Source organism: Callospermophilus lateralis, chromosome 18 (genome assembly GCF_048772815.1).
Source record: "Callospermophilus lateralis isolate mCalLat2 chromosome 18, mCalLat2.hap1, whole genome shotgun sequence".
In the NCBI taxonomy this organism is placed as follows: Eukaryota; Metazoa; Chordata; class Mammalia; order Rodentia; family Sciuridae; genus Callospermophilus; species Callospermophilus lateralis.
The window spans coordinates 65,376,911-65,400,996 of NC_135322.1; the positions used below are offsets into that span (position 1 = coordinate 65,376,911).

At 63.5% G+C, this 24,086-nt stretch overlaps 3 protein-coding genes across 8 annotated transcripts in view; 1 reads left to right on the top strand and 2 right to left on the bottom strand.

Annotated features, from left to right (window-relative positions):
* Positions 1-150: 150 nt before the first annotated feature.
* Positions 151-3,865, top strand: Trappc2l (trafficking protein particle complex subunit 2L). Its single transcript, XM_076837864.2, has 5 exons — positions 151-217; positions 1,445-1,617; positions 2,507-2,594; positions 2,716-2,795; positions 3,679-3,865. The coding sequence occupies exons 1-5, from the start codon at positions 185-187 to the stop codon at positions 3,722-3,724; spliced, it is 420 nt and encodes a 139-aa protein (XP_076693979.1). The 5' UTR covers positions 151-184; the 3' UTR covers positions 3,725-3,865.
* Positions 3,866-7,823: 3,958 nt separating this feature from the next.
* Pabpn1l (PABPN1 like, cytoplasmic) lies at positions 7,824-10,497 on the bottom strand. The gene is made up of 7 exons (XM_076837592.2): positions 10,246-10,497; positions 9,812-9,947; positions 9,625-9,692; positions 9,086-9,192; positions 8,907-8,994; positions 8,209-8,351; positions 7,824-7,863 (listed from the first exon to the last, which is right to left on the bottom strand). The coding sequence occupies exons 1-7, from the start codon at positions 10,495-10,497 to the stop codon at positions 7,824-7,826; spliced, it is 834 nt and encodes a 277-aa protein (XP_076693707.1).
* Positions 10,498-15,419: 4,922 nt separating this feature from the next.
* Cbfa2t3 (CBFA2/RUNX1 partner transcriptional co-repressor 3) overlaps positions 15,420-24,086 on the bottom strand; it is a 43,163-nt gene continuing 34,496 nt past the window's right edge. For all 6 annotated transcript variants that reach the window (XM_077105804.1, XM_077105803.1, XM_077105805.1 and 3 more), the window contains 7 exons: positions 23,739-23,920; positions 22,992-23,212; positions 20,760-20,845; positions 19,965-20,163; positions 19,567-19,635; positions 18,232-18,422; positions 15,420-17,246 (listed from right to left, as the gene is read on the bottom strand). In XM_077105804.1, coding sequence (XP_076961919.1) covers positions 16,977-17,246; positions 18,232-18,422; positions 19,567-19,635; positions 19,965-20,163; positions 20,760-20,845; positions 22,992-23,212; positions 23,739-23,920 — 1,218 coding nt within the window. In that variant the 3' untranslated portion in view covers positions 15,420-16,976. The remainder of the gene's footprint in view (positions 17,247-18,231; positions 18,423-19,566; positions 19,636-19,964; positions 20,164-20,759; positions 20,846-22,991; positions 23,213-23,738; positions 23,921-24,086) is intronic.

Consider the following 24,086-nt stretch of genomic DNA (forward strand, 5'->3'; position numbering starts at 1 on the left):
CGGAGGGCGGGCCGAGTGACGGGCGGAGGGCGGGCCGAGTGACGGGCGGGGGGCGGGCCGAGTGACGGGCGGGCCGAGTGACGGGCGGGGGGCGGGCCGAGTGACGGGCGGGCGGCAGGCCGAGTGACGGGCTGGGGGGCGGGACCTGGCCGGCGATCACGTGATCCGCGCAGGGCCTCCCAAGATGGCGGTGTGCATCGCGGTGATCGCCAAGGAGGTGCGTGCCGCGGTTGGCGGAGAGCGGCCCCCGCCCCGGCCCGCGCCCCCTCCGCCCTGACTTGTGCCCCCGGCGCCCGCCGAGCCGCGGGCCGGGCCGCCCGGAGTTGTGCGGTCCTCCTCCCGCAGCCTCTCCCCGCTTCCCGCTTTCCGATCCAGCCGCTCTCCCCAGTCTGTTAGAGACAAAGCGGGTTCTGTTGCGCCTGTGTCGGAAAGCTGTCCCCGGCTCCGGCGGCGTGGCGTGGCGTCCCCCTCCCTTGCCACCTGCCCCTCCTCTCCCACCTGTCCGCCGCCCCACGCGGCCCTGCGCGCTCACCCTGGCCGCGGCCCTGGCAGCCCGCTGGCCGCGCGTTTCCTCCGGAAAGCTCTGTCTGAAGGCTTAGGAGCTCAGGGCGACTTAGGTGCTCCTGCTCCTGGCCATTCTTCTTGAGACTGGCCTCGGAGGTGGCAGGGACGTGGCCTCTCCAGGCTCTTGACCAGCTTCCCTCTGAGCACACGCCACAGCTTAGCAGTGCTTAATAGGTGCTCCTACTCAGGGTGGCCTTACATCATACGTCAGAGTACATTTAATCTTTCTGTAAACCATGGTGAAGTCCAGTGTTTCTTGTTGAGCCATTATGTGTCAGGGACTGTTTTCTGATCTGTTGATCAGTTACCAGTCAGGTGTCAGTAGGTGTGAGCATACTCATTGGTCACCAGATGCCTACATTACCTTATGCTGGGCAGATGTGAATTGTGGTCTGTGGGAGCCCAGGAAAGGTGCTTGCCTCTGAGGTCAGGCCGGCAGCAGTGTAGAGCTGAGGAGGCTGAGCCAAGTCTCCAAGGGCTTAGTGACAGGACTCCTGTCCTTGCATGGTGTGGTAAAAACAGCTGGCATTCATGGTGCCATACTGGGAAGGCTCCACAGAGTGGAAGGTGGCCAGGGCACAGTGAACCACAGGTGAGTGACAGGGCCAGTTGTCAGGGGGCACTCAAGCCCCTTATTATGGATCCTTTCTGCCCACCCTTATGCTGTCCCTCTGCATAAACTGCTTGGATTAGGTCAGGCCTCTGAAGACATACCCACAACAGTGTGGAGAATTAAGCTGTGGATTTTAGAGTGAGAGTACATCTCCTGGGGGCGTTGGCAGCCACAAGGCCACTCTCAGGGTGCTCTTTGGTACTAGTCAGAGCTGGCACAGGCTGGGTGGGTGCCTGCCCTTTCAGTTGCCACTGTCCTTTCTTGCAGAATTACCCCCTGTACATCCGCAGCACCCCCATGGAGAGTGAGCTGAAGTTCCACTACATGGTGCACACCTCCCTGGATGTGGTAGATGAGAAGATCTCCACCATGGGGAAGGCCCTGGTGGACCAGAGGGAGCTCTACCTGGGCCTGCTGTACCCAACAGAGGACTACAAGGTGTATCTTTTAGGATGCTGTTATCTCAGGGTGTGCTTTGGGAAACACTTGAAAAAAAAAAGTGAGAGTTTCAGTTATCCAAGGAGATTGAGGGGCCTGAAGCTAACGAAGTCTTCCTTTTAATCTCCTTTTAATGGAAGATGCATTTGGGAAATGCTGGACTTTCACTCCTGGAAGACGGGGAAGACTGGGGGGCGGGTTTCCTTGCCCTGTACCAGCAGGTGTGTCTTCTGTGCTCTGCAGGGGCTGCCACCTTAGAGCAACAGTGATTTCATTGTTAGGTCCTGCCTCACACACCACTGGATGCTCTTGACCTTAGGATAAGGTTGAGACCTCGGAGTTCAGAGACAGCCCCTCAGGCGGTAATGCAGCTTGTGTACACCAGCATTGGCCTGGAAGCGCGTGTTACACTATGATATGACTTCTGGGGCAGCGGTGGGGGATTCACCTTATCTATTTGCAGTTGGCTTCCTGGGCTCAGTATTGCTTTATAAAGAGGGTTAGGCATCCCCAGTGTCCAGAAGGACTTGGGTCTGTGAACTGGTGGGGTTACGTGCCTCCAGCAGTCACCTTGGCACTCCAGGTGTGCAGTTTCCCACCTGCATTGTGCTGCAGGACCATCCTGGCCTGGGCACTTCCTGTGACTCAGGGTGTCTGGCTCCTCCAAGCAAGGGTACCCAGAGGTCCCTTAGCTCATAGGTGCTTTTTAAAAGTGTTTATTTATTTATTTATTTATTTTTGTGGTGCTGGGGATCGAACCCAGGGCCTTGTGCATGTGAGGCAAGCACTCCACCAACTGAGCTGTAGCTCCAGCCTGGCTGTTGGTGTGGGGCTGGGCCAGTTGCTGTCATGCGTCCCGTGTTAGAGCATGTTCCCTGACTCACTGTGCAGATACGGCTACGTGACCAACTCCAAGGTGAAGTTTGTCATGGTGGTGGATTCCTCCAACACAGCCCTTCGAGACAACGAGATCCGCAGTGTAGGTGCAGGGCTCTGAGGCCACGCCTGGGGGGTCGTCCTGTATTCTCTTTCTCACTGAGTTGAAATCCTGGAAAGCCACAGGTCTGGCAGTGCCGTGTGTATGTTGGGTCTTGTTTCAGATGTTCCGGAAGCTGCATAACTCCTACACAGATGTGATGTGCAACCCCTTCTACAACCCTGGGGACCGCATCCAGTCCAGGTGGGCCGTGCTGTCCAGTCTCCTCTCTGTACAAGGCCTGCCTTGCTGAAAAGGCCAGCCTTGGAAGGTCAGGAGCCCTGTCCCCCGAGGTCCACTTAAAGCAGCAAAACCCTGATCTCTGAACCAGCTCTGACAGGTCTCCAGTTACAGAGGTTTCCCAAGTGAGCCCCCAATTACCTGAGGCCCTCGGGGGAGTTAAGCAAGGGCCCAAGCTTATAGACACCTGTTCAGGGAGAAGATCTGCTGTGTCTCTGCCTGAGCTGCTTTTCACGTTGAGCTGGGATGGTCAGGAACCTGGATCACGGGTTTTGCGGGTTGCTCTCACATGGACAGACCTGGGGCAGGGCGGTGCAGTGGTGAGAACACCTGCCTGGCATGCACGAGGCCCAGGTTCAACCCCCAGTGCCACAGACAAGTAGAGCAACAAGTGAAAAGACTCAAGGCTTGAATGAACTTGAGGAAGGCTCTCCATCGAGGAGCGCAGGGTTCATGAGCTCACACTCCAGACCTGCTTCCCAGAATCCCTTGTTCCAGAAAGTTCCCAAGAGGCCCTTCTCTCCGCCTCGACCCTGTGTGTCAGGGCCTCCTAGGTCCCAGGTGAGCGCAGGCAGGTGTTCCTGGCTCCCCAGGTCAGGGCCAGCACTGTTCTCATCACTGCTGCCTGCCCACCTTTGGACCTCCGTGCTGTGAGGACCGCCAGGGAGGGCAGTGGGCAGTGGGCAGTGGGCAGTGGGCAGCAGGGTCTCCTTCCTGGCTCACTGAGTTCACTTGCCTGGCCCCGAGCAGCCCTGAGCATCTGGGGTTGGGGTGGTAGTCTGGTGACCAGCAGAGGGACAGAGGCTTGGAGACCGGCTGCCGCTGAAGGGGCCCATTTCCTGCATAGGGCCTTCGACAACATGGTGACGTCCATGATGATCCAAGTGTGCTGAGCAGGACTCTGCCCTGAGGAGACGTGTGTGCGAAGCTGTTGAGACTTCTGTTTCTGTCATTTCTGTCCTGAGTGTTGAGACGTGCCCGGGGGCTGGGTGGGCTTGTGCCGGTGCTTCCCCACTAAAGGCCTTTTGAGGTGAGATGCGCTTGGTTCTTCTCTCTCAGCAGAGGGCTCTTGCTGAGGCCCCCTGAAGCACCAGGGGAGGCTGTGGCCACAGCAGGAGGTGCAGGGAAGGGGCAGGGGACAGGGTGTCAGCCTCTGCCTCTCACCTCTTGCTGGGGCCTCCTGTAGGCTGGACGGCCCAGAACCAACCTCAAGGGTGGGGGCGTGGGTAACTGCCCACACCTTCAGGAGCAGGAAGGGCTCTGGGTGTGGGACTTCTCTCCCCTCCTGGACACCCACCTGGACTCTGCTGTGGGCACAATTCCCGACTTGCCCCTGCTTCCCGACCACAGAGCCTTCCCTCCTGCTCCTGCCAAGGTGGTCAGCAGAGGCGTCCAGGCTGCTGCTCCAGCCCCTGGCTTCCCTGAGACCTCTGCAGCCAGAGGCCACATAGCAACCCTAGCCGTGACCAGGAGAGTGGCAGCACCTTCTCATCAGGTGGCTGGGGGCTGTCTTTCCTTTTGTCATTCAGTGGCTTGTCTGAGAGGTGAGGTCTTTTTTTTTTTTTTTTTTGGTACTGGGGGTTGAAGCCAGGGGCACTTTACCTACCGTAGAGCCACATCCCAGCCCTTTTAAAAAGTTCTTAGTTGGAGACAAGGTCTCACTAAGTTGTTGAGGGTCTCGCTCAGTTGCCCAGACTGGCCTTGAACTTGGGGTGCTGCTGCCTCAGCCTCCTGAGTTGCTGGGGTTCTTAGTGTGCCCTGTTCCCTGACTGTTCTTTCTTTTTATTTTGGGGTACTGGAGATTTAAATGCCTTTAAAGCCAGTGGCTTCCTGAGTCATGGCACCCCTCTGAGCCCTGCCCTCCTGTGCATTTTGTCAGGACTCCCAGGGCCAGGAGGGCCTGGGACGGGCGGTGTGTTGACGGCCCCTTGGCTGCAGTGGTGTGGAGGTGAGCTGCTTCTCTTTGTCTTTGGACTGACTCCCCTTCAGCAAGCATGGTGCTGATTTTTAAAAAATACACGGGAAGAAAGCCCTAGGCCCTGGTCACCTGGGGGAACAGGAAGACCTGGAGCAGGTCTGGAGGTGCAGTGAGCAATGGCTAACTCTGACGTCCTGGCCCCAGGCTCTCCCGGGGCCTTTGGCCTTTGGAGAGGGAGGACAGGACAGACGGCAGCCCATGGTGGCACCCTGGTTGGCCTTCAGTGTTGGCTGTGGTCGGGACAAAACAAAGTGCATGTGCCCGACGCCCATTCTCCTCTCCTTCCCAGCAGAACCCCAGTTTTACTGGAGACTGTTGGCCAGATAGTCAGCAGTCCCCGGCTCTGGCACAGCAGGACAGGTCGTCCAGGCAGGTTGACAGCTGACAACTGCAGGTTGCTTGAACTCAGGTTCAATCTGAGCCACGTCCCCAGCCCTATCCGGTATTTTATTTAGAGACAGGGTCTCACTGAGTTGCTTGGTGCATCGTTGTGGCTGAGGCTGGCTTTGAACTCACAATCTCCCTGCCTCAGCCTCCTGAGCTGCTGGGATTCCAGGCGTGCGGCACCACACCTGACAGGAGAGACCATTTATAAGGGGGTTCAGCTGGCTATGGAGTATCCTTCACCATGTCCTATCTGGAACATTGGTGTGATGGCTGGAGCTCAGATAATCCTTCTAAGGGCATGAGGACAAGATTCATGCTCTGAGGATGGGGATCTGTGCTCACTGAGCCTGCACCTGGCTGGCATGTGGCCCTGGACTGTTCACCTTCAGCTTTTTTCACGTAAGAAAACAAAACAGACTCCTCTTGTTCAAGCTGCTGTTGGGTGTTCTGTCAGGGTGGCCAGACCACTCTTGAGTGTGCTTCATGCGAGGGGTTTTCCCACGCGTTGTTAGGTGGCATCCCCATTTTAAGCTCTGGAAGACCAGAGTTAGGAGTGATCAGTGTGGACGTGAGCTGCAGCAGGGTCCACGCACTCTGCCCTGAGGCCAGCCCGGCTCCCCTCCAGGTGGCTCTCCAGGCTGCTCCCTCATCCTCCCTGTCAGCGGCCCACCCTGTGTGGCCAGAGCCATGGCACCTCCACGCAGTGGCATGCTGGAAGCCACGCTGGGGAGGGCGGTCATCTCAGCCCCTGGTCCCCAGAGGAGTGTGCTGCCTCATGGGCCAGAAGACGGGTGGGCATCCGGACGGAAGGTAGCCCCTGGGCCCTGGGGAGGGAGGGCGGCCGGAGCCCCCCACCACCTGGTGAGCCTCAGCCCAGGAGTGAGCCTGCTGCAGCCCCTCCCCCAGTGGTCCAGCAGGCTCCTCTCTTGGCGGGACCTTGACCCTCATCCTCTTGGGCCCCACCTTCTGGGTGGACCTGCAGCCCTGAGTCCTCCCTGGAGCCAGATGCACCTCCCCTCCAGGGCGGGCCACTTGCAGACTGCACTGCCCATCGGGTGGGGCAGACCCAGGCCAGCTGGACGTCTGACTCACCAGACACAGGGGCCTAAGGAGTCAGAGCTGCGCTAATGCGTCCCCAGGTGGCCTTGAAGCAGCTCCTGCTCTGGCGATTCCTGGCCCCTTGACTGGACGCGTCACTCCCGCTCTCCCCCTCTCCCCCTGCCTGTCCTGTCTGGTGTTTCTGGGCTCAGTGTCATGTGTCATTGAACCTAGGGTCGAAGGTCCCGGGTAGTCCAGGAGAACCTCAGCTGGAGGCTTTTTTTCCCTGTACTAGGGATTGAACCCAGGGCGTTTTCCCACTTAGCCACATCCCCAGCCACCTGCCCCCCTGCTTTCTAAAATATTTTATTTAGAGACAGGGTCTAAGTTGCTTAGAGCCTCACTAGGTTGCTGAGGCTGGCTTTGAACTCTGATCCTTCTGCCTCGGCCTCCAGAGCCCTGGATCACAGGCCTGTGCTGCTGTGCCCAGCTTGTCTTTGTTTTGAGAGGTGGTCCGAGTTACCCAGGCTGCCTCACATGCCCCATCCTGCCTCAGCCTCTTAAATAGCGGGTTACAGGTGTGCACGTCATGCCTCACAGAAAGAAAGTCTCTGAAAGTGTGTTGAAAGGTTTCTGGACGACTCGGGTGTGACGGCCACACCTGTGACCCCACCTAGGACTCTGTCTCAAAACGTAAACGGGACTGGGGATTGACCAGTGGTAAAGTGCCCAAGGCTTAACCCTGTTCAAAGACAAGACTTTCCAGGGGCTGGAATGGCCAGTGGTAGAGCGCTTTCCTGGCATGTGTGAGGCCATGGGTTCGGTCCTCAGCACCGAGAAAGGACTTTCCAATGAGTTCACACTGACGGATTTTGGAGGTTGGGACGTGGCCCTCTTTGGGGCACCACTCCCCTTGCTGGAAAGGCCAGCGCTGACCCAAGATTACGGGGGACAACGGGCACGGGTCCCGGGCAGTGAGAGCCTCTCCTGCGGGATGGAAAGCTCCACTGGGGACGGGGGCAGACCCACAGCCTGGCCTGCCCCTGCGGGCTCTGGGCACAGGGGACCCAAGTGGCAGCTTTCTCAGGACATGGTGCCCAGGGGGTCTCCACTTCTGCTTCCCGACCTGACCAGGTGGACCTAGGCCAGGTGCCGCCAGGGGCGGAGGGGCCAGTGTGCCCTGGCCCTCGGCCACACCACGGCGCCCTCTGGAGTCTGCCCGGAGGAGCACACCCAGTGACCTTGGAGGCAGGAGACCTGTCGTCAGTGCTTTTAAAATATTCAGATTTAATATAATTTATGCTTTATTCTAAGACACACAGGTTTCTCTTTTTCTTTAAAACTATCGGTTGAAGAACCAAGTAGTCCCATCCCAGCCCCAGGGATGCCTGCCCCTGCTCCTGATCCCCACCCAGATCTCCAGAGCCCCAGGCTGCCACCCACTGGCTGACTGTAATTTGTGGCAGTGGCCGTGGGGTCCAGACCACCCTGGTGGACGGTCCAGCCACACAGACCTGGCCATCTGGAACATGTATCCCCCAGGGAAACTCGGCTATCCCCTGACTGCACCCTCTCAAAACGCTGTGCCTTCAATACGGCGAGAAGCGCGGAGAGGCTCTTCCATGGGCCCTGTGGGGACAGGGAGGCCCACGGTGAGGACACCGGGCAGGGGGTGAGGGCCTCTTGAGAAGGCCCAGGGAAGGAGGAGGGAGGAGCCTGATCTGGCGGCTGCCATGTGTCCAGATGCCCATCTGCCAGGGCAGCCCTGCCCTGGACCATGGCCTCACACCAGGGTGCTGCTGAGCCTGGTGGGACCAAGGGGGCAGCTCTCCAGTCCGGCAGGGCCCTCCGGCCCTTATGCAGGCCCCTGGCTCAGCACCCTGGGCAGCCGGGGCCAGGTCTCTGCTAGACAAGTGCCAGCAGCCCGAGTCCCATCACCCGACCTCCAGGCCAACACCCACGCAGCCCACTCACCAGTGCTGTCCACGAGGTCTGAACCGGGACCGGCACTGGGGGTCACTGCACAGGAAGGCTGCCGCCCTGGAGACCGAGGGCCCCCGCAGGCCCCCACGGTCTGTGGAGCTGATCCCTGGGAAGTTGGTCCTCTTGGGCAGCACCTGGCACCAGAGGCCACATGGGTTCCAGCCCTGTCTCTGCCTTCTCCTGGCCAGGGTGCAGCAGCCCTCAGGCTGGGCCCAGGGCTTCAGGCTCTGAGCCCCTCCGGATGCCCACGTAGGCCTACAGCTCCCTCCTGGCCAGAGTGGCCTGGCAGCAGCCCTCAGGCTGGGCCCAGGGCTTCAGGCTCTGAGCCCCTCCGGATGCCCACGTAGGCCTACAGCTCCCTCTTGAACCTGGCTGCAGCCATGGTCAGGTGACATGCCTGGTGCTCACCCTTGCAAAGGGAGGAGAGTGTCTCCTTCAGGCCACACCCAGAACAGGTCCAGCTTTGGGAATGAGGGCCTGAGGCTCCTGCCATGCCCTGCTCTGGCCTTGCCCTGCCAATTTGCCCAAGGCACACAAAGAGGGCTTGGCTGGAACAACTGTGTGTCCTTGGGTAGGGGGCCCGCCTCTCTGTGCCCGTTGGCTCCATTCCCAGGATTCGCCATAAGAAGTGCTCGGCACTGCAGTGTGCTGGGTGGCCTAGAGGTGTGCAGCACGCCAGAGACAAGTACCTTGATGACCCGGCCCCGGAAGACGCTCTCGTCCAGCTCCATGGCAGCCCGGGCTGAGCTCTTGGTGGCAAACTCTATGTAGGCATAGCTGAGGGCAGCATGGGCACAGTGAGGACCCAGTCTTGCTGCCCACCCAGCCTTGCTGTCCCCCCCGGCCCTGCCCGAGGCCCTGCACCGACCCCTTGGGGTGTCCCGAGAACTTGTCGCACAGGATGGTGACGCGGTGGACCTGGCCGCAGTGGTGAAAGTGGGCCTCCAGCTCCCTGGCCGTGCCCCCGTAGTCCACCTGCTGTGGCAGGGCAGCACTGTGGGGCTGGGCTTGCACAGGCCGGGCCCTGGCTGGGGGTCATCGAGGCCCTGGTCCCCGGAGGGCAGGAGGACAGGCTGAGAGGGGTTCCCCCTGCCCCCCTTGGTGCACTCAGGCTGCGCCCGGGGCCTTGGCTCAGGCGAGGGGCACAAGGCTTGTTAAAGGTGGCGAACCTCAGCCGAAGATCCCACTCGGTGGCACTGGGGAGTCCTCATGTGGGACAGCAGGCCCATGTTGCCCCCAGGGGACAGACGGGCCCACCCCATCCTTCCTGGAGGCCAGACATGCCCCCTCCCTCCCTCCCTCCATCTTGTGAGTCCCAGCCACAGAGGACACTAGTGTGACCACCTGCCCACCCTGGGGTCTGCGCCTTCGGGAGGGACGAGCCCTTGCTGCCCTTCCCCCACTCACGTTGCCCACGTAGATGGATCTGTGGTCAGCCTCCACCTTCTCCTTGGGGGTCCCAGGGAGGGGGCAGCCTGGGGAGACAAGGCCTCAGGACCAGAAGGCCCCCCACAGTGGGCACCTCCCATCGGGGGTCCATTCCCCACCCCTCAGGGAAGGTCGCCCTGCTCCGCGGGGGTCTTGGGGCTCCTACCTGTGGTCCCAGGGCTGCTTAGCAGCTGCCCAGTCCCTGTGCCATCCTCTGCCCTGGTCCTGCCCTGGATGCTGGGTGGCTCCGGCCGCTGCTTCGCCTGCTCCAGGGCCCATAGCTTCAGCTTGATGGCCTCCAGCTCTTGCAGCCCCTGCCCGCAGTCAACCTGGGAGGGGGACAGCCTGTGGGCCCTTCCAGAGGGAGGGCAGCTGTGACCGGCCGGCCCTGGCAGAGGGTCACAGCCCCTTCGGGGCAAACCCTTCTCTGGACAGGATACAACCTCCTCCGAAGCCCCGGCTGGAGGGAAGCTCCTGGGCCCACGGACTCCACCCCGAGGCCTCCCCAGCTGGAGGCTGCCTGGGCCGCAGCCCAGAGCCCGCCTCACTGCCGCCTGGCCCAGGGGGGTGGGCCCAGCCCTCGGCCACCCCGCAGGGTGCTACCTGGTCCGGCCCTGGGCTCTCGGCCCGGCTCCCCGGCTCCAGCAAGGACAGCAAGAAGCTGGCGTCTCTGTCGTCCTCCTCGGCTTCTCCCCACCGCTCCCCCTGCCCACCTCCACCCCCTGACTCCAGAGGGGTCTTCTCAGGCCTGCTGCAGGCCCCCCAGCCCTGGGCCTCAGGGTCCGAGGAGACCGCCTGGAGCCAGGCCTCAGTAGGCGGCGGGAAGAGAGCGTGGCTCAGGAAGGGCCACATGGGCAGGTCGGAGGGCTGGCCGGACTCCTGCTGCGCACGCCACACCCACGCCTGCCCGGGCCTGGCTTTAAGCCTGCCCCAGGACAGCTGCTCCCACTTGCCGCTGAAGAAGGCCTCCCTGGGCGCCGCCTCCGGCCTGAGAGGTCAAGGCGCAGGCCCGCCTACCCGTCCTCCTCACCTGGCAGCGCCCGGGGCCTGCTGGAGAGCAGCACCTGAGCCCAATCTGCGCCCAGCCTTGCCTGGGGGTCTTCAGCAGGCTGCCACCCACCACCCTCACAGGCGTGCCTCCAGCAGCAGCCGGAGGTGGCCCTGGCATGAGCAGGTCACCAACACACACTGCAGGAAGGGCAGCTTCTAGGGACAGTGGCTTGAGGGACTTGAGGGCCGGTCAGGCAGAGCAAGGCCCTGGAGGGTGGGCTGACCCAGGGTGGGGTGCTGGGCCCAGAGGAGAGGCAGTGACCTCTGTTGGAGACCTGCCTACCCCACTGGTTCCAGAGCCCCCCACCCCACTTCGGGCCACATTTAGGCTGGAGCCCCTTGAAGTGAGTAGACCCTTGGGCCATATGGGCGGACCGAGTTACCCTACTTTAACTCGTGCCCTGTGGGTGGTCCTGGCCTCCACCAGCGGCTGCCCCCACACCTCACAAAGCCCTGGGCTGCAGCAGGCGTGTGTCCCTGTGTCCACCAGAGTGGCTGCTCTCGAGGCAGGCTGTGGCCACAGCTCGCCCTGGCCTGATTCTGGTGGGACTCTGGCTGCTGCTTCCTGAGCTGCCCTGTGTGCCCCAGGCACATGGAGGTGCCCACCTAACCCAGACCCACAGCCCCCAAGCTGGCGCCTGGGGTCTCTTCCCAGGGCATTCGGGTCTGGGGAGGAGAGGTCAGGGCCGAGGACGGGGGCGGGGGTGGGGATGCAGCCTGGGAAGCGGTCAGCCCAGCCTGCCCCTCCCTCACTGGCCCAGGTAGCCCCTAAGGGAAGGGTTCTCTGGGAAGCTGCGGGCCCAGGAGAATGAAGATCTGAGGAACCACCTCCTGCCCTCACCTCCAGACACACTAGTGGGCAGGACCCCAGGCTCCTGGTCACTGCTTCCAGGAAGCTTCCCCAGCTGCTCCTCCCCACCCAGTGGACCCTGTGCCCAGGCTGCTCCCTCTGTCCTGCGTCAATTATTCATTGCAGGTATCCCCTGGCAAGCCAGAGTGCCTTGGAGCGGTGTCCATGTCCATGCTGAGAATAGGCTGGCCACCCAAGGGCTGGACAAGGACACCCCACCATAGGTTGCACGCCTCCCCCGTTGTGTGGCCCAGATGCCCATCCACTTCCATGCAGAAGGCAGGACACTGCAGGCCATGTCCACACCAAGACGGATGGATGTGGCCCAGCCCTGGTCGGACTCTGCTCGGAGCTGCGTCTGCAGCGGGAAGAATGTCAACCTTATGCTACCCTGAGGCATGGACTCTCCAGCCCAGCGGGCTCCCACCAGCTGCCCGGCCTGGGACAGCTTGCCCACGGCAGCCTTTGAATACCCTCAGAATGCACATGTTCAGATCCCGGCTGAGTGTCACCACTGACCCTTCCTCTAGGCCACCAGAGTGCCACAGCCTGGAGCCAGATTCTTGCCTAAGTCAGGACACAAGGTGGCCCCACCCTGGCTCAGGATGGGTGACCGTCCTGCCACATCCTCCTCTGATGGCCGTCTCACACCCATGCCCAGCAGGCACCCAGTCGGCTGTGGGCAGGTGGGAGGTGGGGCCCTCAAAGTCCTCAGGTCGTCTCTGGGCCTGCAGTGTCTAGGCCTTCCTGGGGTATGGACCTCGAGGCTCCCCCCCCCGACTTCCAGAGCTGCCCACAGTGCCCTCTTGCCACACCTCGCCAGCCTCCTCTGTGTCACGGTCCCCCAACGTCCACCTCTGTCCTTGAGAGGGTGCCGCCTCCCCTGCCTGCACAGGGAGCCCCCACTCTGCCTGGGACCCAGGAGGGCAGAGCCGCCAGACAGACCCCGGACAGGTGGGGGAGCTGGGGCAGGCAGCAGGACCCAGGGACGCAGAGCGGGCGCGGCTTTTAGAGGAAACCCTCACTCCCCGCCCAGCAGCACCCGAGTCTGCGCCCCAGCAGCTGTGACCACGCCCTGGCCGGGCCCGGTGCAGGGGTGAGGGGCTGCTGGGCTGGGCCGGAGGGGGGGCAGGTGTGGTGCCTGCCTCTTGGCAGCTAGAGAGCATTTGGCCCATGGTGGGTTCCCTCACCCAGGTCTGGGGGCTCTGCCGGAGCCCGCTGGATGGAAGGCCGCGGGATGGAGTCTTCTGGAAGCACTGGCACTGCTGCGGCTGCCCAGGCCCTGTCTGTGGGGTGTCCAGCGCAGGCCCAACCTTCCCTTCCTCCCTCAGCACAACAGACCATCGTCCAGCCCTTGTTTCAGACAAGCCCCGGTGGTGCAGCCTGGGAGGCAGGGCAGTGGAAGTGGACCCGGGGCTGGGAGGTGCTGGCAGGGGACCTGCGTCTGGCCCAAGGTCCCAGAGAATACCACCTGGTACCCAGTTCCACCACCTGGTACCCAGTACCACCATGCCAAGTCAGCAGGCAGCCCAGGAGGACTGAGCCTGGACCGGCCGGGACCCAGCAGGGCAGGTGGGAGCGGCCCAGGGCTCGGGTCAGGCCAGCCCCGGCTCGCCCTCTGCTCCTGGGCACCCTCCTCTGAGCACTGGCCCTGAAGAGAGGGGGGGAAAGGGCGCCCAGCCCAGCGGTGAGGCCTCGTGGGGGAACGTGCTTATGCTGACGGCAGGCGCCCAGCCCAGCGAGACTGTGCGCCAACTCCTAACCGTGCCCCATGCCCTGCCACACTCTGCAAGCAGGCCCGGGTTGGTCAGGGTGACCACCGAGCCTCAGCCCAGGCTGCCCACCCCCCTGCAGCAGACGCTCACCTGCCCCTGCAGTGAGGAGATGGCCGGTGGGGCACTGGGGGTCTGTGCTCACAGGCAGCGTCCCTCGGGGCAGCCCGAGGGCCCAGGACAGGAGGATCCACAGAGTCCCTGGGCTCTGGGACACTGAGGAAGTGAGGACACTGCTCTGGATGCAGTGGAGGGCCCTCTGCCTGGGGGGACTACAGGACACAGGACAGGTGTGCGAGGCCATGGGTACCAGGACCAGAGTGGGTGAGGGGGGCCAGGGTGGGGTAGAGGATGGGCAGATGGACAGAGAGGGGCAGAAGAGGGTGGGTGGAGAGAGGAGGGTATGTGGATAGATGAACAGATGGGTGGACAGGTGGGTGGATGGACAGATGGACATAGGGGCAAAAGGTTGGATGGACAGAGGAGGGTGGACAGATGGATGTGCAGATGGATGGACAGGTGGGCAGTGGTGGGTGGACAGGAGGTGACCGAGTGGACCAGAGAGACAAGAGGAGGAGTGCATCAGTGGCTGCATCTGGGCTGCGCAGTAGGCAGAGCAGGGACAGATGAGGCCACAAACATAGCTGTGGTGTCAGCCTGAGGGTCCATTTGGAAAAACTCACACCAGGGAAATCTGGGGCCCAACCTAGTCCCTGTCCACTGTGACTTGGGTGGACCCCCGTGCCCTCCAGCCCCATACTGTCCCTCAGGGACAGTGCTGATGGACGTGCGGACTAATGGGGGGCCCACTCCTTGCCCTGCACGGCCCTGGCAGGCAGTGGGGCTGGGGTGTGGTCCAGCCTGTCCCACCCACCACCATGGCCACGCAAGGAATGGGGAGGCCCACGGGACGTAGCCAGGGTCCTGGGCAGGGCAAGGAGATGAGGGCGGGAGAGGCGAGGGAAGCACACCAAGGGTCTCTTTCTAGAAGGGCAGGGGCAGCCTCTGACCGACCGCCTGGCTGTCCCTGGACGGGCCTCGGGCTGGGATCTCTGGCGCCACCTGTCTGCCGTGATGGTCTCCCGTGTGAGCTTTGGCCCTGGCACAGGAGGTGAAGCTGCCATCTTGGTTGGGCGCACGGTGTTCATTGCCACCCATGAGGCAAGGGACACCTAAGTGCCCTGTCCCCTTGGCCACCGCTCTGTGCTTGGTTCTGCTGCGGGGTCTTTGGCTGGGTGGATCCTGAACACAGTGGCCCCAAGGGCCCTGCCTTCCTCACTGCTCCCCGACTTCAGGTGGCCTGGGGAGCCCCTCAGCACAGCACCGCCACCTGCGCTTGGCCTTGGTTTCTGGTTCCCTGGTCAGGCTCCTTACACACGCAGGACTTGCTTTGGGCAAGTGGCATTTAACAGTTGGCCTGAGGGGCAGCTCTTTCCAGCTGGCCCCTGGAGGCTGGTCCCAGGGAGCAGGAGGTGCTTACAGACAGAGCAAGGTAAAACCCAGGTGAGCGCTCATCCACACCCGCCTGGGTCTGCTGCCCTGCCCCAGAGCTGCCCAGTCCTGGCCCGGGGACACGGGACCCAGGAGGGCTGCGCTGGTGCTCCTCACCCAAAGCCCACCTCGCCAGCCAGCAAGCCCCTCTTCCTCCCGGAACATGGTGTCCCCCCACTGAGCTTCGGCCTTTTGGGCAGTGGGCTGCTGGGCCGGGCACTAGCAAGATGCAGCACTGGGGGCATAGGTGGGGAGCGAGGTGCCCCCCCAGGGAGGCAGGGCCCTCTGTGGGCATGGGCATGGGCACATCCTCTGCGCCTGAGCCGAGGCTGGATGCGAGACCAGGCTGCGTGCCCTGCCATGGAAGCAGACCCAGGCCCTGGCTGTCTGAATCCCACAGAAGCAATCCTCCCCCAGGGCAAAGGCCCGGAACCTTCCGGAGGACACAGGAGGCAGGCGGCTATGCCAGGCTGGGTTCTGCAGGCCCTGGCTGGGATCTTCTCCTAACTCAGAGCAGACTCCATGACAGCCGGGAACCCACGCCGCAACCCCGCTCCCCAGGGCCGCGTGTAGGACCCGAGAACTGGGTCCTAAGCCGTGTGCTTCCCAGGTTTCTCTTAATTCTTTATTTGGCAAACATCTCTTCTTATCACCACCATCGCAGACACCATTTTTGGACCTCTGCGAAAACCAAGTACATTCACATTCATGCGCACTGTGCCTCGGGTAGGGCCCCTGGACGCGATCAGAGGCTGGCCACCGCATATTGCACTTGTCCTTGGCGCTTTTCACAGCGATACACAGCAGTGTGGGTGGTAGTCGGCTCTGCCCTCCCACTCAGCGTGGCAGGGACTGGCCGTCCTTCCTTTCCTCCTTGGGGTGGAGGGCAGGCGAGGGCTGGGATGGCCAGGGTGCCCAGAACGAGGGTGGAACTCAGGGCTATGTACATCTGAGTCTCGGGGAGGGCAGGGCAGGGGGCTTTTTTTTCTGCAAAAGTTTGGGAGAAAGAGTAGCTGCAGGGAGACACGGGCGGTGGTGTTGGGGCTCCATGGAGGTGGGACGGGCGGGAGCGGAGGTAGAGGAGGAGACCAGAGCGGGTTCTCAGGAGCAGGGTATCTCCTCTTGCTTTGAAACGCAGTCAAGAGTCAACCCAAAAGATCGACACGGCGTTGTTTTGGGGTTTTCTCTCTCTGGGAAGAACACTCTAGCACTTTCTGCTCACGGGTGGAAATTGAAATGTGAAGTGTCACAGAGGCATGGGGACAGAGCGGTGTCCTGCTTGCGCCTGGGGATGACAGCGCAGGGCGGAGCACGGAGGTCATGGGCCAGCTGCCCAGGGCCAGCTCAAGAAGACCCCAGGGTGTGCCAGACCCCACTGTCCCAAGACCTCCAAATAAAACCAAAACTGAAAGGAGAGACCAGCATCCAAACGAACCCAAGATGACCCAGACAGGCTTTGGCAGTGACGGACGCCTGGGTTTGGACGTGGTGCCTTCGGGGCTCCTCTGCAGCGGAGGTGAGTGCGGTATCCTTGGCTGGCTAGCTGGCAAGGTAGTTAGCGGGTCTGCTTCCTTCGCCTTTTTAAAAGACTTTTTGGATTTTTTTACTTAAAGCCAAAGAGTTTGACATTAAAGGAAGAAAAAAACCTGAAACCGGAAACACTTCTCGAGTCGAGGCTGGACTCCCACCAATCCTGCGCACCTGTCGGCCGCAGGGAGGCCGAGTGCAGTGAGTCCAGGTCTCCGGCTACAAAATCACAGTTTTATTCCCTTTTTAACAAGGAGGGGGACCCCCAGCCTTCCTTGTCCCTTTCTGAGTAGCTCTTTTGCGGACAAAACCCCTCAAAATTCTTTGCTGGAAACGTCAGCCCCGTGAGACTTCCAGTGTAGAGAGGCGTGGACCGTGGCGGAGGGACGCGCGGCCACTCCCGCGTGTGCTGCGGCGAGGGTCGGTGGTGGAGGCGAGGTCGTGGGCCGCGGCCGAGCTGCCCGGGGCTGCGAGGCTGGCGGGTGGACTCTCTCGGTCCTGTTTTCTTTTGGAGACAAGCAGTAGCAGCAGTGACTCCGACCGGCCGCCCTGTGGGGCCAGGTGGGTGGTGGGCGCGGCCTCCAGTGAGCCGGCAGGTGGGCGGGGCCTGGGGTCTAGGTGCTGGCCGGGCCTGGGAGGGGTCAGCGGGGCACTGCGGTGTCCAGGGGGCCGGGCGGGCCGGGGGAGCCGGAGCGGGAGGGCCCGGCAGAGCCGGCCTCGCTGGGGCTGGCCGTGGTGCCGGGCTGCGCGGGCAGTGGGTCGGCCACTGTGGCCGCGGGCCCCTGCAGGCCCTGGCCGCACACGTGGTGGTGCTTCTCCCAGTCCCTGTGCTGGCAGAAAGACCCGCAGTAGCGCGCCACGTTGCAGCCGCTGCACGTCTCGCTGGCCTTGCGCCCGCAGTTCCAGCAGCTCTGGGTGGGAGGGGCAGAGGGCACAGTCAGCCTGGCCAGACCGCTGCCCAGCTCCCGCCCTGTGCTGCCATCCACGGTGCTCAGGCTGGCCACCGTCTCACCCGGGGAAGCAGTGGCCGGGGAGGGTGGCGTGTTCCCCCTGCCTGCTGTGAGACAGGAGGGAACTGCCTGGAGGCCAACGTCCACTCTGCCGTCGGCCTCCACAGCCTCTGGGGCCACACCACCGCCTGCGGTCCCAGCTCACATGGCCCTGGCCACACTGCCTTCCACCAGATGGCTGCCGGCCCCCACTGACTCCCTGCAGGTCTGCTGTGCCCACTGGACCAAGGAGCCCCTGAAGGATGTGGCTCTCCCCAGGACTCCGCTGTGAGGGCTTCGCTCTGTCTCACCTGCTTCTACGCCATGTCTCCTCTGACCCCCAGCCTAGCCCAGCACAAGCCCAGGCAGGTTGGGGGGGGTCTGTCCTTCAACAGAGGGCATCCCCAGGGCCCCCCTGGAGAGGTCTGTTCCTCTCCCTGATGTTTCTGCTGACCAAGTTCTTGGGCAAGGAGGAAATGGGCCGCAGACTGTGCCCAGCACGTGGTCATCCAGGTGCACAGGACCCTCTGGCCTTCCTGCTCACGTAGCCCCTGGGGCCCACAGGTCTCCTCAAACCTTCTGCTTTCACAGCTCAGAGAAGAACCTACGCTTTGGTGTCAGCGACCCGGGGTCAGATAATGGCCCCACACAGGCCAGGGACTTAGCCGGCCACCTACCCTTGGACTAGTTTCTGTATCTGCATGATGAAGAGGGCCACAGGGCACCTCACCAGGCTGTGTGGGCAGCAGGCTGTGTACCTACTGCAGCCACCTGTGATGGCCACCGGATGGGGACCCGGGTTACAGAGCTGTTGGGTTCCAGCCACACTTGGCTCACCCCAAGTCTCACTGTCAACCCCAGTGGACCCAGAGACAGTGCGGGGCCTAGGCGCAGCCAGTGGCCCTACCTCGCTGGAGTCCTCCTGCTGGTTGACCACGGTGAGGGCGTCCTCGGAGGCCTGCCGCTTGGCCTCGGCTAGGGCCCGCTCCATCTTGGCGCGCTCTGTGCTGATGAGCTCGTGGGCTTTGCGCTCCGCGTCCGACACGGCCCTCTGCAGCTCCGACATGGCCTGACGCTTCACCTCGTTCACAGCCTCTTCTGCAGGACACGGAGGCCAGGCTGGGGTCAACAGGGTTCCGGGCCTCCCCCACAACTGAAGCAAGGGCCCCGTACATGCACACACGGGCACAAGTGTGTGACCTAACACGTGTGTACAGGCAAGGGCCTGAGGGACCGCGGGGCCGGTCGAGCTCTGACCACCACTCTACCTGTAGTGGTCTTCATGCTGGTGTGTGAGGGCCAGGCCCACGGGGAACCCACACACCACACTGGCCCAGGCCCCTCTCCAGCACGTCAGCAGAGACCTCAGGCCACCTGGGAACCTACGCCCGCTGCCTGGCCCTACGGAGGAGCTGCAGCACAGGGCTGAGGCTGCGGCCCATGTCCAGAGTCCACTGGTGACTTGTGCCATTCAGTTCCGTGGTGACACTCCTGCCCTCCACAAGCGCCTGCTAAACACCCCGGGGGCTGAGGCCTGCTGTCCCTGCAGCGTGGTGTGAGCGGGGCTGCTGAGAGTGTCCCGTGGGGTCAGGGTGGGACCGGTGGTGTTCCCCGCTCAGGTAGGCAGGCACCGCGAACCTCCCACCCCAGCCTCTATGTGGGGATTGCTGGCTGCTGGCAGGGCCTGAGCCCTGGTCTGAGTGACATCAGGACCTCATCACCACACAGCTCCACATGGACCTCAGCAAGGCGCTCACCAAGCCCTGCCCGGTGGACAGCTGAGGTGACGGGGCTGGGCCAGGCCAACGAAGAGCCGCAGCCTCCTGCCAGGCAGGGGGTGTCCAAGCCAGGGCCCTGGCCACAGCCCACCCCTCATCGCCAACTCTCGGCGGGGGCCCTCCCTCCTCTGTGCCTTCAAGACCCGAGGACCCCGTCTTCCTCATGTTTCACACTGAATCCTGCCTGCTCCCGTCTCCTCCGAACCACTTCTGCCGAGCAGGCACGGGTCTCTCTCGCCACCCTCAGATCTTGCTGGGCTGTTTCCCGCCGTGCCAGTGGATGTTCCCACCTCCTCCCCTGCTCAACACGGTGCCCAGCAGGCTGCGCGGACTCTGGGCTTGTGCACAGCAGGATGTGCAGCGTCCCTGGGCTTTGCTGGGGGAAGCCTTTGGGCACCCCTCACTGCCGGGCCTGTGAGGGGCTCCCACAGCTGTCCCGGGGTCTGTCCTGCATCTGTACTCACCGGCTCTCCTCCAGATCTCCTCTGGCATGTAGCCAGAGAGGGTCCGCGGTATGAACTCCCGGTGGACATCTGAAAAAGATGCGGCCTGAGGTCAGCTCCCCCTTCACACTGCCCAGGCCCCAGGAAGTGCTCTTCACTGGCAGGGGATCCCCGGGGGCTCAAAGGTGGAGACCCTGCACTGGCATGGGGGCAGGAAGGGAATGCTCTGGACCCCCACCGAGGGGGACCCTGGGTTCAGGCTGGGGGCTGGGCACCTCCTGGGCCCTTCTTGGTTGTGCAGAGTCTCCCCACAGAACTGGGGGTGTCTTTGTGCAAAGTGGGGAAGGCACCTCCTTTCCAGGGAGACTGTTTTATCCTGGCCCGTCCCCCAGGCCAGCCCGGCCCTCCTCAGTGCACACCTGGCTGAGACCCCTCGGGGCTGGCGGAGCTGTTGAGGGTGCGGGTGGCAGCGGGTGTGGGGCCCTTTTTCACATCCTCCGCGTCACTGAAGCGCCGTATCCAGTGGTGGAGCTCCTCCCGGTCGGCCTCCTGGCACCTGCGCAGCACTGTGAGTGACCGCCGTGTCTTCTCCACCATGTCCATGATGCAGTTCAGGAGCTGGGTGGACAGGGCGGGCTTCAGCACCTTGCAGCCTGGGGGCAGCCAGACACATCCCGCCCTGCAGGGTCGGCTGCTGGAGACCCGTCTCCATGGAGCAGAGCGGCTGGGCAGGGTGGGCTGGGGCTGGCCCTAGGCAGGGGTCCTCATTGCCATGGGCATCAGGCTGGCATGGGAGTGGGGACTGCAGTCCCTCCTCCCTGACCCTCTTAGGGTGCTGGCCTCGGGACTGCCTTTCCTTCTCAGGCGAGGCACGGGTGGAGGGGACGAAGTCTCAGGGCCCACAGGTGGTCTGAGGAGCAGGATGTGGTCCACGGCCCTGAACCCCTGGGCCACTTCCCACCACCAGGAGGCCCCACAGGACTTTCCCCAACGTCCTGCAAGGTTCAGGCGGCGCCCTGGAGAGCTGGGCAGGAAGTGGCGGGAGGGCTCCCGGTTCCTCCTGGCCGGCTGCAGCCCACAAGGGCACACATGAAGGTGGCCAGAAGGACAGGGTGGGTCCAGGCAGGGCGCTGGGCCCAGCGGAGCCCACGCTCAGCGCAGCTGCCCCCAATGGCCCCACAGCCAGGCAGCCCTGCGGCCCGCTGGGCACTCACGTTGTTAAGGTGCTTCCACTCCTCAGCCCACTCGCGCTCCGTGAGCCTGTGGTCAATCACTTCCTCCTGCCGCGCCCCTGGCGCCCCTGCGGGAGGGCAGGCGCCAGCTCAGGCCCGGCTCCCCACCCCCACCCCACCAAGCCCCGCCCCACAGCCCCTCACCCTCCCCAGCCCCGCCTCTCTCCCAGCCCCGCCCATGCCCCTAAAGCCACTCTGCTCCTGGGACACCCATTCGCCCCCAGCACCGGCCCTGCTCTCGGCCCTCCCATGGGCTGTGCCCAAGTGGAACCGGGAGCCCTGGACCCTGATCCTTTGACCACTGACCCCCAGTGCCCCAACCCCCATTGGGAAGAGGAGACAAATCTGTTCCTGCCCCTGGCCTAGCTGTGTCCACCCCGTCTCTGCCTCCTTGCTGCCCGCCCTGGCCCACAGCTTCTCCAGACCTGCCTGTGAAGGGCCTGCGGCTGGCCCCGAGAGTGTGCTGTGACCTGCTCTCCCAGTAGTCTGCCCTCCTATGCATTCCTCAAAGCCCAGGTCACGGCCCTCTGCAGTGTACCCAGAATCCCTGTCCCGGGTGCCCTGTTGTATCAGGTGAGGTGACTCTGTCTACTCGAGGTCCTCCCTGCAGGCTGCGTGTCCCCAGGGCTGGGCTCTGGCTGGGTGCTCAGCCTTATCCACTGGAGCCCGAACGCCCCAGCCAGCTCTGCAGCAGATGGCGGGGCTGAGAAGCCCCGTGGACCTGGGTCCTCATCTGGCTGCCCACGCCTCAGTCAGTCCACCCTGCCCACCTCCTGGGGTGACAAGAGACTTCAGAGACACGTGCCTGGGAAGCAGGCTGGTAAGCGGGGGTCCTGTGGGCTGCTGGGTGGCGCAGGGCTGCGGGCCACACACCTCAGCCCTTGCCCATGCCTAGCCCTGGAGGCCGGTCATCCCTGGAGGCTGGTAAAGGGGCTGTGTTGGCCCAGATACAAGTCAGGGAGGGGTGGCGGCAGGTATGGCTCAGGGTTGGCCAGCTGCAGTGAGCCCTCAGTCCTGGCCAGTGAGGCGGCAGGGGCGATGGAGGCAGGAGCTTAGTCTCTAAGACACAGGGAGGTCCAGCATCTGGTCCTCCCGTGAAATGCCTCCAACCCTCCCCTATCGTGTCCCTGTCTGTGCCGGGTGGCCCAGAGTCAGTCTATGCTTCCGAGGCCTCTTTTGGGGCCACCTTTGGTCCCTAAAGATCTCCTAGGTCACTGGACCTCAAATGCCTCCCTCAAATTACAGAAGGGCTTGGGAGGTGGCTGCTAGAGCTTGCTCTCCACCAGGCTCCTGGCCGCCGGCAGAGCTGGGGCCCGTGCCAGGCCCCAACCAAAACAGTGGCTGAGCTCTCTGCGGCAGCTGGAGTTTATTTTTGCATTAGCAGAAGCCGGTGGGAATCAGCACCTGCCTGACCCGCCACAGAGAGCCAGGACCGTCACCTGCTGCCTGGGCCCAGGCCCCGCGTGCCTGCAGGGTGGGGTGGGAGTCAGCCTCTTACAGGAGGGGCTTCCTGGGCCCTTTCTGGGACTGTCCGCACCCTGGGACCCCGGCCGGCTGCTCCTGGGCCTCTTCACCAGCACACACAGGGGCCGTGTGGGGGGCATCCTCTTGGTTCCAGCCCACAGGGGAGTGAGGCCAGGCAGGTGTGGCCGCGAGACCTCGGCCGTGTCACCTGCGCTCTCTGGGCCTCGGTCTCCCGTCTGTGGTGTGGGTGTGCAGGAGAGGACGCCAGCCCCGTAGGGTGTGGTCCGTGCCAGCTGCTGTCCCCGTCACCAGCTGGGCCTCAGAGCTCGCTGCCTGGGCCTGCGGTAATGCCCCGGTCCTCACATGACGCCTGCTCAACCCGAGTGGCAGAGGGGACCTGAGGCCCAGTGAGGGTGCGCTGTGGGGAGTCACGATGGGGTCAAGAACTGGGCAGCTCCTGTCAGAGGCTGCCCAGCCTGGATGGGTGCCAGGCCCTCAGGGTGGTGACCTTGCAGCCCCAGTGGGTCCCCCTGGGTTCATGAGGCCCTCCTGGGCCTCCAGGGTGCAAGCTGCCCTCCAAGGCGGTAGGAGGAAAGTCGCACTCCCGGCCCCCGGGGTGTGGCCGGCCGTCCCCTACCCACTGCTCCCTGGATGGCCTGCTACGCCCAGGTGCAGTGGCGGCAGGTGCAGCGTGTACTTGGGCACTCGCAGCCGGCTCAAGCACCCGACCAGCCCCAGCACGCTGCTCACCCAGCTGCCGGTGGCGCTCTCGGGTGTCGGGGTGGCGGTAGGAGTCGCGGAAGTGGTGGGCCATGGCCATGTCCTCCAGGCGGAAGTGCTGGGGCGGGGGTGGGGTGGGGTGGGGCAGCCCGTTGCTGGGGCTGTAGCGCTGTGCGGGGCTCAGGGTGCACGGCCGTTTGCTGAGGTGGTCAGGGTGCAGGGCGTCGCGGTCTGACCCGTTCTCTTTGGTCCTGGCCAGAAGAGCAGGTGGAGGGCAGTGGTTATGGGCCGCCAGCCAAGGATGGAGGTCCCGTCAGTGCGCAGGGACACGGGCGTCAGAGAGGAAGGAGGTGCGAGGGAGACGAGTGGTACCACCTCTGCCTCCTCCTCCCTGGTGGGCGGGCCCCCGGGCTCCCCAAACTAGAAGCCCAACCCCCTGTCAGGGGACTGGGCAGACAGGAAGGCCCAGTGACCAGCAGCCCCCAGGAATGTGGAAATGCGCCTCTGGAGGCCAGCGGAGGGGGCCCAGCCCAGCCACCTGGATTTGGTCCCCTCGGGCTGTACATTCGGCACCAGGGGAGAGTGCCAGGAAATATCTGGGGACAGACGTCCTCCTGGGGCTCCCAGGGGCATCTGGGTCCAGCCCGGCAGGGCAGGCTGCTAGCAGGGCAGGTGAGCTGCCTGTCTGCCCCGGTGGAGCCTGCAGTGGGGGCTGCTGGCCAGGCAGGGCCGAGGCAGGAGGGCCCTGTGCCCCCTCCTGGCCCGGAGCCGCGGTACCTGTCGGGCGTCCTCCTCTTGCCGTTCTCGTTGACCTCCAGCAGGGGCTCGGAGGAGTCCACGGGGGAGGGGGCGCTGGTGCCCAGCAGCAGCTGCTCGTGCTGGGCCAGGTACTGGGCAGGCGTCTGCTTGGCCAGGCGGGCACAGTGCAGGAGCTCCCGCTGCAGCAGAGGCAGGTTCGCCTGGGGGGCGGGCGGGAGCGGCTTGGCCGGCTGCGCAGAGCCTGGCGCCCGCGGGGCTCGGGGACTCCCGAGGGAGGTGAGGAGGACAGTGGGCAGGACGGTGCCCTGCCCAGGGCACACAGTGACAGGTGGTGCCTGAGACCCCAGCCCAGATCCTGGACACCCA

Excerpts from the sequence above, each read along its gene's own strand:
- Trappc2l (XM_076837864.2), top strand. The coding sequence starts at position 185 with ATGGCGGTGTGCATCGCGGTGATCGCCAAGGAG. Across the intron at positions 218-1,444 it reads TCGCGGTGATCGCCAAGGAG|AATTACCCCCTGTACATCCG; the intron begins GTGCGTGCCGCG and ends CCTTTCTTGCAG. Across the intron at positions 2,595-2,715 it reads GAGACAACGAGATCCGCAGT|ATGTTCCGGAAGCTGCATAA; the intron begins GTAGGTGCAGGG and ends GTCTTGTTTCAG.
- Pabpn1l (XM_076837592.2), bottom strand. The coding sequence starts at position 10,497 with ATGTGGCCCTTCCTGAGCCACGCTCTCTTCCCGCCGCCTACTGAGGCC. Across the intron at positions 9,948-10,245 it reads GCCCAGGGCCGGACCAGGTA|CTGGAGGCCATCAAGCTGAA; the intron begins GCACCCTGCGGG and ends GGGCTGCAAGAG. Across the intron at positions 8,352-8,906 it reads TCCGGGGCCGGGTCATCAAG|GTGCTGCCCAAGAGGACCAA; the intron begins GTACTTGTCTCT and ends CTCTGGTGCCAG.